The sequence below is a fragment of the Bolinopsis microptera genome, chromosome 12 (assembly GCF_026151205.1).
Source record: "Bolinopsis microptera isolate Bmic1 chromosome 12, MBARI_Bmic_1.0, whole genome shotgun sequence".
Classification (NCBI taxonomy): domain Eukaryota; kingdom Metazoa; phylum Ctenophora; class Tentaculata; order Lobata; family Bolinopsidae; genus Bolinopsis; species Bolinopsis microptera.
In genome coordinates this window covers 5,380,632-5,394,592 of record NC_087083.1, presented here as the reverse complement: position 1 = coordinate 5,394,592, position 13,961 = coordinate 5,380,632, and the positions used below count along the sequence as shown (strand labels likewise).

The following is a 13,961-nucleotide window of genomic DNA, read 5'->3' as shown; positions in this document are numbered from 1 at the left end:
AGCGCGGCCCAGTAATATCACGTCGTGACCCCCAATCCCCATTGTCGTTTCACTAATTGACCCCATTGTATTTGTCGTTTCACTAGTATCGTAGCGAATGCTATTAGTATTAAGGCAGTAAGGCACGATACAGCTGCTGTGCACTCGTGCGCGGCAGGTCTAGTTCTACAGCGTGCCCACGTCAGCGTGTGACACCAATTACAAAATCAAAAATATACTCCTATTTTCTTCACATCAATTATGAATTAATTTGAACAAATTTTACAGGGAAATGAATTTGTGACAAATTGGTAACTGATGTTTAATGTAACATCAAAATCAAATGTAACATTAAACATTAAATAATAACTAAAGCTTAATAATAATATTATGATATCATGATAGTCACAGGGATCAAGGAATCGTATAAAAATGAAAGATCTTAAATTTGAAATTGTAACTAATAGTAAGGGGAAAAGTGGTCGATTTAAGGGTTCCGTTGGATTTGAATGTTCACAAGGATTTCTCAACGGAATATGGTAGTTAAGACCCCTACGAACATAATTAGACTTGTTGCCAATTTTGTATCTCAACAGAAACACCACTTTTACCACTTTTTACCACCTTTGTACCACCTGTCTGGTTTGCCAAATATCTTTAGTTGTGAACGTCGTAAAAGGCTGCAAATTAACCTAAAATGTTTATCTTATCAAGGAGTAAAACTTTTGTGTGAAAAATTTTTACATTGGACAATCAGCTAATTGTATAATTACCAATTAGTTAATCACCAAAAAATTTGAAAATTTTTTATTGGCTCAAAATGATTGAAATCGTTTGAAACACGGAGAAATGTAGTTTTTAGAAAAACTTCAAAAATTTTTCACTTAAAAATTTTTTTCGAGACTTGGAAAAAAGTTTGAAAATTTAAAAATATTTTTATTCCGCCAAAAGTGATCGAATTGCATGAAACGTGGATAAAAATGCTTTGCAGAAAAACTTCGAAGATTTTGAGATTGGGGAATACTAAAATTATCAATATTTGAAGTTGGAGTTCGGTAAATCTCGACATTTTAGTAATTAGGAATAGCTTAGCGGAAAGGGCTGAACCTGAAAAAGGTTAACCACACAATATTAGAGTTTCATAACTAATTACAATACAGCTTTTATTCCACAAATTCCACATAAAGAAACAGCACAAAAGGACCATTTAAGATCGAACCGATTTTACCTGCTGTACTATCATTTTATTGATTTCAATGATCAAAACCTCTGTACCGTCAATCTTGCCAATCTATACCGGGTATCTGAATGTACCGGACCTCTTATTTACCTCTATAATTAGACCCAGTTGTGCAAGAAATGCGATTTCTCACAGGGGTTTCTTTTAACTGTGCACTTTTTGTCACTCTCGCAACTCGCAAGAGGCCCGGTATTATAGGGGGGTATAGGAAGCGAGTGTAAATATACCTTCCATCATTCACTGTGCCCCCACTGTGGCTTTTTTGTATTGTGAATGCGCATGCCGCTTCGTTTGCTATGCCAGATACCTCGAATAACCCCCATATGTCATTGCCAGGGTCGGGGTAGAGCTGGAGATAGCATTGAAAAGTTACTAGAAATAGCTAGATTTAGAGTAAACTGGTGGTAGCTGGGTGGTGCTAGCATGGATGTAGCAGAACGTAGCTACACGGGGTTTCATTGGAGTTGGTTATTTTAATGGCCAAAGAGTGCCGGAACTAAAGTTACTTAAGATTGTAGTTGAGGGGCAGTGTAAACCACGGTGTAGTCAGGGACACAGAGCTACAGTGCAGGAGTACTGCAAGTGCAATAGAACAGTGCAAGTGATACAGTCTGCAACAGTAAAACGCCGACGAAGCTAGACTTAGAGTGAACTGATGGAAGCTGGGTGGTGCTAAAATGGAGGTAGCAGAACGTACTACATGATGAAAACAGGAAAACTAAGGCTGGTTGAGACCTAAAAAGATGTGAATCTGTCCTGATAGATCCAGTGAAGAGCGAGTAGCGAAGAGTTTGATCACTAACCTAAAGCTCTAAAGAAGAATAGGGCTAAAGAGACTCACTTTGATCAATCAATCTAAAAAGGGTGGGTCAGTCTCTCTGTTTTCATCAGATTCTGATGAAAGGCTGTTAAGCTCAGGACGGTGATCTTAATAGGTCGGATAGCTGTACCTGGTTGCTTCCAGCCCACCCTTGTCGCTTGAAAATAAGTTCTCACCCCACCTCTTCCAAAAATGCAGTTACCAGAGCAGGAAACTCTTCTTCCTACTCTTCTTTCAACCCAAACAAAATCAGGTTCCAGCTCCTCTCCTCCTCTGCAGCCACAATCTTATCTCCTTCTTCGGCGTTTTAATGTTGCATACTGTATCACTTGCACTGTTCTTTTGCACTTGCAGTACTCCTGCACTGTAGCTCTGTGTCCCTGACTACACCGTGGTTTACACTGCCCCTCAACTACAATCTTAAGTAACTTTAGTTCCGGCACTCTTTGGCCATTAAAATAACCAACTCCAATGAAACCCCGTGTAGCTACGTTCTGCTACATCCATGCTAGCACCACCCAGCTACCACCAGTTTACTCTAAATCTAGCTATTTCTAGTAACTTTTCAATGCTATCTCCAGCTCTATCCCGACCCTGGCAATGACATATGGGGGTTATTCGAGGTATCTGGCATAGCAAACGAAGCGGCATGCGCATTCACAATACAAAAAACCCACAGTGGATGATGGAAGGTATATTTACACTCGCTTCCTATACCCCCCTATAATACCGGGCCTCTTGCGAGTTGCGAGAGTGACAAAAAGTGCACAGTTAAAAGAAACCCCTGTGAGAAATCGCATTTCTTGCACAACTGGGTCTAATTATAGAGGTAAATAAGAGGTCCGGTACATTCAGATACCCGGTATAGATTGGCAAGATTGACGGTACAGAGGTTTTGATCATTGAAATCAATAAAATGATAGTACAGCAGGTAAAATCGGTTCGATCTTAAATGGTCCTTTTGTGCTGTTTCTTTATGTGGAATTTGTGGAATAAAAGCTGTATTGTAATTAGTTATGAAACTCTAATATTGTGTGGTTAACCTTTTTCAGGTTCAGCCCTTTCCGCTAAGCTATTCCTAATTACTAAAATGTCGAGATTTACCGAACTCCAACTTCAAATATTGATAATTTTAGTATTCCCCAATCTCAAAATCTTCGAAGTTTTTCTGCAAAGCATTTTTATCCACGTTTCATGCAATTCGATCACTTTTGGCGGAAAAAAATATTTTTAAATTTTCAAACTTTTTTCCGAGTCTCGAAAAAAATTTTTAAGTGAAAAATTTTTGAAGTTTTTCTAAAAACTACATTTCTCCGTGTTTCAAACGATTTCAATCATTTTGAGCCAATAAAAAATTTTCACTTTTTTTGGTGATTAACTAATTGGTAATTATCCAATTAGCTGATTGTCCAATGTAAAAATTTTTCACACAAAAGTTTTACTCCTTGATAAGATAAACATTATAGGTTAATTTGCAGCCTTTTACGACGTTCACAACTAAAGATATTTGGCAAACCAGACAGGTGGTACAAAGGTGGTAAAAAGTGGTAAAAGTGGTGTTTCTGTTGAGATACAAAATTGGCAACAAGTCTAATTATGTTCGTAGGGGTCTTAACTACCATATTCCGTTGAGAAATCCTTGTGAACATTCAAATCCAACGGAATGCCACTTTTCCCCTTACTATAACGTAGTAAACTAGAAAACGTTAGAACATCGAAATATTACCCCACTAAAAATTCAACAAAAAAGCACTTGAAATACAAGTCAAATATATTTATTTGAACGCAAGAATGAGAACGTTTACCCAACATAAATGGAGCGTGCTGAATTATTCTACACTAGATCATAGAAGTTCATGATTTATGAATAGAGACCAACTTGATAATCGATGTCTTTTTGAACGCTGATTCCGGATCACCCCACATATACACGAAATAGGGTTAAAATGCTGAAACTGTCACGATCACGTGATATGACTAAATAAGGAAGTTGGTATAATTTCTCGTACGGGTTAGGGTTTAAGCATATGCTCTAGTTTATGGATTAGGTTAGGGTTAGGGTTGTGGTCAGAGTAAAGGGTTAGGGTTTTGAATAGTCATACAGGGGCACTTAGAGAACGTGTTAAGTAGGTCACGTGATAGTCGAGTGTAGTGATTAATCATCATCCAACATGACTAGCCGTGCTGACGACGGGATTATTGCAGTTACTGGACTAACAAATATAAAGCAATTGTAAGCAATTGACCCTGGTTAGAGTCAGAAGTCCATAAATCTAGAATTCTTGAACTTTCTTCTGCCCATTAAATGAAAACAATTTTATATTAAATCGCCAAAATGTACATCATGATCAAATTGAAATATTTATTTCGTTGTTTTGTCTATTCTTGACCGAAAGTCACTTTTATTTGCAAAAACCGAATGAATAAGCTACTGAAACGAGAAGGCTTGAAAAACGATAACCATCTCCACGTCTTACTCTTAGAATGTAGAAAAACCGAAACCCAAAATAAATATTCAAATAAAAACTCTTCCTGAATTTGGTCATCCAATTTCTTCTCCATTAATCTGATCCACAGTCACTAAATCTGATTCTATTTTCGACCCTTCTAACGACGGTCCGGGACTATCCGCGGACATAACATTACTTGAACAAGTGTCTTGGGTTTCTTTCGATGAGTGAGGAGATATGTAACCTGAGCACTCCGCAATGTCTAATAATCTGAAAATAGCTTGTTGACAAAAGTGTAATAGCAAGACTGGTAATCAAGGTGAGAACTGAGAAAGGTGAGTGCGATTAACATCACAATTTAGCGCATGAGCTTCACAGCTCCAAAATTGAGTCACAACGGAACAGGTTATTTAATTCCTGAACTTGATCTCGCTAGATCTAAATAAAATTCATTAGAGCACTCTTGCGACTGGAGAAATCCAAACAAAAAGCCTATATAATATAATATTATACTAGTGTAACCTGTGCCTACGGCCGGGACTTCACTATCGCAGTTCAATTGCAAAATCATAAATAGTGCAAAAGTTAAATTGTGCAAAAGTAAAAACTCTCTCAGTTAAACCGACTGCATTAGAGAAAATTTAATTAATGAGCGCCCATCACGTAATATGTTTCCAGTAGGAATACTTATAGGCCCCACTGCCAAATTACCTAATTATGAACTAAGTAATTAGGGGAGCTGTAAATGGGGAGAGAGAGTGAGAGAGGGACAAAAAGTGAGTCATTTCAATATCACATTTGCAGTACAAAACCATCAATTAAACCACTTACCATCGGCCGATTTAAAAAAAAATTTGCACATTGACTTCGTAAGAGATTTGTCGAAACTATACCGGACAAACCAGTCCCATAACTCTTGCCGTTTTCTTGATTAAACCGTTTGGAAATTTCCCACACACACACACACACACACACACACACACAGACAGACAGACAGACATTTTGGGATTATTAGTAATGATAATATATATATATATATATTATTAGTTAGCCACAACTATCAGTAAAACAACGCCTTGACTTCAAATGTCGGTAAAATGTACCTTTACAGTCATCCTCAATAAATGTATTTAATTGTAGTTGTGAAAATAGTTTATATATATATATTTTGTAGCTGTACTCCTACACATTAAAAGTCGGTGTTGATTAGATCTTCGAAATAAGTCTTTGCATCATTTTATTAAACATCGTTATCTGAGATAAAATTGTTCTAAAAGCAACTGGAATATTCACAAATCTTTAAAATAACTTACAAACTAGGAAAGGAAAACAAGTCTTAGGAAGACGTACAAAACTATGTGACTTAAAACGGTACAAAACTAAAATATACTGAGTAATAATCAAACGAAAAGAATGCTGCGTACATTTTATCTAATCTATTAAAGATTAGTTTCTCGGAAAAAGCTAGATTTCTCTGAATCAAGCAGTAAAAATATATAAATAGTAATGAATATAACACGTCTCTGATAGCAATATTGTAAACTAAACACGGGTTAATAGGCTGAGATCATGTCAAATAAAATAAATAAACTAAACACTAAGCTCCAGCGGATTTAAAAAGGATGTGGTTACTATCGAGGGTGTTCATACCCCCATAACGCTCAAGGGTTTTCAATTGGGTCTGGTAGAACCCCTCTCTAGCTTCCATGGCCTTTTCCCTATCTGCTTGACTTATTTCAGGTTTAAATTCAAGAGCGTCCACTATAATAACAGAAAGGTGCGTACTAAGTGAAGAGTTATATAAGGCTACTGAACTAAAATCTAAATCATGATCAATATCTAAAAAGTGATTTACTAACTTACAACTTCTGATACCTTTCTTAATGTGGCTCTTATGATTAGAAAATCTCTTAGGGAGATTAGAAGTAGTATATCCTACATACGACTGTTTACAAGTTCTACACTCCATTAAATAAATAAGGTTATTACTCTGACAAGTTATATATTTAGTAATAGGGAAAACTTGTTTAGAATGGTGACTACTAAATTTGGAACAAGGGGACAGGAAACTTTGCTTACAAACATAGCATTTTCCACAGGCATGGCACCCTGCGTTGTCAGCCTCCCGAACAGCCGGCAATATTGCAGCGTCTGGTTCAAGAAATTGACTAGCAGTGGCTTCTCCATCTCTATCACTGCTTACAGTTCCACTAGCACGATACTTATTGTGTACAAGCATGCCACCGATAGTTTGATTCTTTCGGTGACTTACAAATACACTGTCAGCACGTACTAGCTTCTTCAAGGCTGGATCGAGATTAAGAAGGTGCTTATACTTGTGAATAATGCTCCCCATGTTGGGAAGTGCTGGATTCTGATCCATCACCATGGGTATTAGACAAGTAGTCGTCTCATCCTTATTTTTAGGGGCATACAAGTTTTTCCTATTGGTTATATCACTAAATTTGTTGAAAGCATCGTCTACAATACTAGAATGGTAACCACGGGCTACAAGGTAACCAGTATATACCTCCCTTTGCTCTAAGAAATTAGTGTCTTTACTATTGTTCTGCCTCACTCGCCTCGCCACACCATAGGGTATGTTTTTGAGAACATGGCTCCTATGACATGAGGTGGGGATGAGATAGCAGTGGGTGTCACTGGGCTTAGAGTAAAGTTTGGTATGAATAACATCGCCAACAGCATAGACATAGGTGTCTAAAAACTCAACACCATCCTTAGAGTAGTCGTAAGTAAACACAAGGTCCGGATGGATACTATTGAGCCATTCCATAAATTGTAGAAGCTCCTCAACAGTACCAGGCCAGGCCATGTATATATCGTCACGCAACCTACCCCAGAATGCTGGTCTGTGTGGCGGGCCATGTTCTAAATCTCTTTCATTAACTAAAATATCGATCTTATCCATTGCACAATCTGCATACTCACATGAGTTCTTAGGACCCATCGCCGCTCCACGCTCCTGACGGTATGTTATACCGTTGAACGAAGCTATGTTGTAATCAAGAGTGATTTCTAGAGCACTAATAATGCATTCTGTACTGAACAATTGATCATAACTACTTCTTTCATTCAGGTGCTTGGTGCATTGTTGGATCCCCATATCCCTGGGGATATTGGTGAACATGTTGGATATATCTATGGCAACATGTATCACCTCCTTACCCAACAATATGGTGGACTCATTCAAGCTATCAATCTTCCTCAAAAAATGAGGGGTGTCAATAATTCTATAATCTAAAATAGCCTTCTTCAATTCGTATGCAGTCAGGGCAGATAGGTTCTCAATGTACGAACCACATCCAGTAGTAATCATCCTCCCAGGGTACAAAGGTGGCTTGTGGGCCTTGGGATTCAGGTACATATTACCAGGCTGGTTGAGCTCCGTACACGGAATAACCCACTCCCTGACCTTCTTAGACATACCTAATTCTTCTTTATACTTGACTGTCCAACATGAAATTTTATCAATTAATTCTGAAACTAAATCATCTACATTATTTACAATACTATATACAGATCTATCATTCAAATGTACACCTATTCGTTGAATATATTCTTCCTCTCCAAGAAGAAAGAATCCTACCCCTTTGTCAAAAGGTCTAATAACCACATCCTTCCATCCTTTCACTTCTTTGAGAGCTGATCTGATAGGTGCAGCGATGTTGTCTGGTGAAACATACTTCTGAGTTGGCCGGTGGAGATCAACTTCTGCTCTGCAGCATTTAATGAATGCCTCGAGTGCAGGGTTTTTACATGATTCAAAAGTACGTGATGATTCGGCCTTGATGAGGCAGCGCTCCATGTCAGTAACTCTTTTATCTGCTTTGTTGGGTCCACATTTGAAGCTATCAAAAACAACTTTGGCTCTCATTTTGGAAAACCATGTACACAAATCGTTCTCGAAGCGACTCAGATCTGGTAGGGGAGGTGTAGGTGCAAACTTATGAGACAAGAAGAAGACATATAGTTGCTCTTTGGTGAGCTCCTTGTCTGTAAGGTTAACAACTGTTCTGGACATGTTTTCCATTGATAAGTCTTCAACCTTCGGAAGGGTGCCTTTGATCAATGTCCTCTGATGTCTGTGAGACGAAGTACGGTTGACCTTTTTCCTCTTCCTCCTTCTTTTCTTCTTCACAGGTTTGGCATTGTCCACATATGAAGGTGCAATGTAAATGGCGTAGTCTGTATCTCTCTTTAACTTAGAATGATGACGCTTTGTTAGTTCAAGTCTCTCCATGTGCATCAAATTGGATAAATGACTCTCTAAATTATCATGATCTGAAGGTGGGAGCGAAGATTTTATGCAGTTTTTAAAGCTGTAAAAACTTTTACGTAAATTCTTAGACCTGATAACTTGGTTCTCTATGACTAAGTCTAACATTCTAGATTTCTGACGTTGGTTGAGGGCATTACATGAATCTACATAAAATGGGTCTTTAACTGCACACTTAAAATTGATTTGAGTAGCAATTCCTCTGGGGATATTACCATTGTCTCTCGTAGTCTGTAAGTATCTCAATTGACACGATGCCCTCACTGATCTGACAGCTAAGTTGTCCAGTTTAGACATCGGGGGGAATCGTGATGATTAAATTGTTGCTGATAAAACTCTAAAATCTCACAATCAGATGGCGGATGACAAACGGAGCGTAAAGGCTCTGGGGATTCTGACGATAACCGAGCTTGTAGCTGATTGATTGTAGAAGAATCACCACGTTGTGTCAGATGTGCTGTGTAGAAGTGCTATATATATTTTGTAGCTGTACTCCTACACATTAAAAGTCGGTGTTGATTAGATCTTCGAAATAAGTCTTTGCATCATTTTATTAAACATCGTTATCTGAGATAAAATTGTTCTAAAAGCAACTGGAATATTCACAAATCTTTAAAATAACTTACAAACTAGGAAAGGAAAACAAGTCTTAGGAAGACGTACAAAACTATGTGACTTAAAACGGTACAAAACTAAAATATACTGAGTAATAATCAAACGAAAAGAATGCTGCGTACATTTTATCTAATCTATTAAAGATTAGTTTCTCGGAAAAAGCTAGATTTCTCTGAATCAAGCAGTAAAAATATATAAATAGTAATGAATATAACACGTCTCTGATAGCAATATTGTAAACTAAACACGGGTTAATTAATATATATATATATCGATCGCGCGATCGATCGATAGATCGAATAAGAACGTGCGTTGGCGCTAGTGCAATCACAATTCTTGATCCGCGCGCTACAAAACATACTTTATCAAAATCGCTATTTTCAGAAATAACAGTGACACATTACTGGAATTGAGTTATATTATATATAGCGCGCTAGCTGACTTTACACTCAAATGTGTAACTGTGTATAATGACATACCTTTCTAAGCTACTTTCTGGTTCATACTCTGGCGGTCCTTCCCCTGCTGAACAAAACAGATTCATTTAAAAGTATTAGAATGGTGATTCATAATCTATTTCGATACAATATTCTTTTTTATTCTTATTTTATTCTTCTTATTTTAAGAATAAGAAGACTTAACATACTCTTATGTTAGAGACTTAACATACTCTTATGTTAACATACTCTTATGTTAAGTTAAGAAAATCATCAGATTATATCACAATTTATTGAAAGCTCATAAAAATATCATGTAAAATTCAGTTATGTTAATGAATTACAAATACAGATTTAAAATGATTAACAGCTCTCATTAAAAGTTAATCAAATTATCATTAATAAAGCTACTGACGAGCGGGTATCATAGAATCGTGATATGATGGAGGTAGGGTGTCTTGAAAAGGGGCCTCTCCCGGCAACAGTCTCACGACGTAGTCAGCGCCAGCTGAAATGAGAAGATAAGTTATTTGTCCATAAATTCTGAACTAATAAAGTAATAAAGAAGTCTCGCTTAAATGTACCTCTTGTTGGGTATATTTTAATATCGAAGCGTGCAATAAATGTTAGAATTTATTTATTCAATTTATAGTTTATAACACACATCAGGCCCGTACCGCACACACAGGGATTATATTTCAATTTGTCCCGTGGCGCGAAGGATAAGCGGATAACAATTCAGAGTGTGTAGCGCTAGGGGTTATTTTAATATAAAACGTGAGGCGTTTTGTGTTAAAAACTCCTCCGGGATACTGCTAGGAGTAATTCGATTTAAAATTTACTTTTCATTCTCGTTATTTGAGATCAGTATGGAAAATGGAAAATGGGATCGGAGAAGTAAGAGACGTATGTTACTAAATTTTTTAGTTTCTCGAGGGAAAATGAAAACTAGACTTAGTCGAAGACAAGCGATCACACAATAAACAAAACCGGGTTGAGTGAATGTGGGTGGGATTATTAAAACTGTCCAGGGATGACTTAGTAAGCGGGGAAAACAGCGGGATGGATCAAAATAACGCTTATTTTCTATCCGTCCCTTAGCTGTATCCCGGAGGTGTTTATATTTAATTAGTTCATTAGCAAATGTTTAATTGATAAATGATTAATTTATTGGACTGTGGTTTATCGGTCAAGGCTAATGTTTATTAAGCAACTAACAAAACCAAAAAACAAATATTGATACACAAAATTTCAAGTCAAATTACTTTACAGTTTCAATAATCAATTACACTACTAACTGGTAATTAATTATCCACTCACACGATCCAAGTCTGAGATTTCTCAGCCGTTCTCTCTGCTCAAAATGATTGAGGTACAACTTCTGGCCACAAGCGAACATTAGGACTATAAGTAACAAAGATAACACCACTCCAACTGAGATAGCAGTGATCATCAACGTTGTGTTAGCCTTTCTTCTTGTCACTGAAAAATCAGGGTGTTTAAAATAGGATACTTTATTTGATAAACTTTTTAATATATTGTATTTGATAACTGATGTTGGTGAGGAAATATTTATTATATATTTTTTCACATAGTGGCTAGTGCGATGATATTTTGTAGACATGTGATGTCATAAACTTTACTTTACTTTATTAATTAGTTGATTTCCCTATCAAACTCACTGGTTTATATTTCGAAAGTGCAAGTGGGCAGTAGAAACCTTTTATATTTTATATTCGAAAAAAAGACAGATTCCGAATTCAAGACTTTAACAGCAATACCATATTCCCATGTCTGTACAGTTTTCATATCTCTAGTTTAAAAAGCCATACAAACATTCTTCTAGAATTTCTCAAAAAAATATTGTGATATCGCTGCATAATTATAAATTGTTGGCAAGTTCAATAGAAAAACGTACTGTGCTCACATTGAAAATCAGCCTTCACAACATTGCCAGTTATTATACAATAATATGCCAGTTATATGCCAGTCATTAGAATTACAAGGTAACATGCCAGGTAATATGAAAATTGAAAACTGTAATAACATATTCTCTACTATAATTCTACTATGTATATTGTACATGTACGACCGGCCACGTGCAAATTATATGAGGAATAGGAAGTTAGGTAAAAAGCATAAGGTTGCCTAGCAACAGTGTTAGAATGCGCACGTGCAATGATTGCTCGACCGGAATTTTGATCGGTTTTGTGGTAATCGAGTTGTGTTTAAAGTGTCTTATATTTAAATCGGCTGTATCTTCGGTCAGTTTACATACGTAAAATAAGTATTAAGTATAAATATTAAATAATAACCATATATTCAGATAAGATTGATTAATGATCGAGTAATGATGCCTAATTCTGTTATAGAAAAGATATTGTATTTGGATAAATCACCCTACATCAGGATATACCTGTCCTGTACCAGAACCTCCTGCTCTAGGATCCTTATCTTTACACCAACCCTAACCTAATACATTTTAGCCAACACGTTTTGCCAAAATCCTCGCTTTACTACATATTATATATGTAAAGTGTATAGTGTATACCACTAATCACATTATATATAATATGCATATATGATATAACTATATAACATTGTGTTACTTTGGATCAGGTGGAAGCAGTTATATATTACAGTAAAATAAGCAATAAAACCACTCATACACCAGTACCAGTCACGTTATCATATCATGTTCCGGTGTTATTTGATACTACACATCGCTTCACACACACACTCTAATATTCAGTACATCACCTGATATAATGACATACTAAATATTATGTGTTATGTAGATCATATCTTACATAATATAACAGATAACAGCCTCAGCCTCAGCCTCAGCCTCAGCCTCAGCCTCAGCCTCAGCCTCAGCCTAAACAATTCTCCTGTATAATTCGAAGAAGCAAGACAAGGTGGCTCACCTTTTCACTTGTGACCAAGTCTATAATCCTTTTAAAAAGGGTTGAAACACTGAAAATATTGCAGATACTGCGTATAAAATGGTTGAGCGCTGCATTGCTATAATTTGCTATATATTTCTAGATATATTTCTAGATATATTTCTAGATATATTACTAGTAATATATATACAGATATATTGTTATATATTGCTGATATTAACACACTTATACAGTCAGTGTTCGATTGAGAGACTAGGAAGTGGGAACTGTACTGTTTCAGCTCTCAGTACGGAGGAGTAGATATATCTCACTGATTGTAGAATACTAACAGAACTGTACTCAGCTCGGGGTACAGTGGAGTTAATATATTGCGCTCAATAAATGATATATAACATATTGGACTCCGTACCTTTACCTTTACAAGCAAGGTAAGTGTATAGTAAGGTTACATTTGGTACATGTACTATATAGAAGAGCCACACATTCGCTGCACTTATCTTCTTTAATATGTATGAGAAACTTTAAAATTTCAAAGAGTGTGCCAATTGTATTTATAGCACATAATTATACAAACAATAGCACATAATTAAACAAACAATACCTCATCAGCAATCAGCATATATAATCATATCTGATCAGCAGGCGTAATTATAGCATCGTACAGACAACAGTAGAATCATAGCATAATGTACACTCTACACTCGACACTCAACACTTATCACTCTACACTCTACACACAACACTCAACACTCTACACTCTACACTCAACACTCTACACTCTACACTCAACACTATACACTCTACACTCTACACTCTACACTCAACACTCTACACTCTACACTCATCACTCTACACTCTACACTCTACACTCTACACTCTACACTCTACACTCTACACTCTACACTCAACACTCTACACTCTACACTATACACTCTACACTCAACACTCTACACTCTACACTCTACACTCTACACTCTACACTACACTATACACTCTACACTCTACACTCTACACCAAATAAATTGTACACTTAACACACCCTTTATATTGTACAATGTACATTTTATACTGGTAAAAAGTTGCTATATATCCTATAAATACAATTACTCTCAACAATCAACACTAAGTTATATTATGACAAATTGTTTGAGGCGCTCATGGTGTGAATTAAAACGAATATAGTTCTCCATGTTTATCATGTATACACATTACACATT

The 13,961-nt window shown here is 36.4% G+C and overlaps 1 protein-coding gene across 1 annotated transcript in view; it reads right to left on the bottom strand.

The window, feature by feature from the left end:
- Nucleotides 1–230: 230 nt before the first annotated feature.
- LOC134824277 (sortilin-related receptor-like) overlaps nt 231–13,961 on the bottom strand; it is a 25,601-nt gene continuing 11,870 nt past the window's right edge. The window contains exons 7-11 of the mRNA XM_063836079.1: nt 11,159–11,320; nt 10,254–10,346; nt 9,881–9,926; nt 3,722–4,759; nt 231–439 (exon numbers count right to left, since the gene is read on the bottom strand). Of these exons, the coding sequence (XP_063692149.1) occupies nt 4,582–4,759; nt 9,881–9,926; nt 10,254–10,346; nt 11,159–11,320 (479 nt within the window). The 3' untranslated portion in view covers nt 231–439; nt 3,722–4,581. The remainder of the gene's footprint in view (nt 440–3,721; nt 4,760–9,880; nt 9,927–10,253; nt 10,347–11,158; nt 11,321–13,961) is intronic.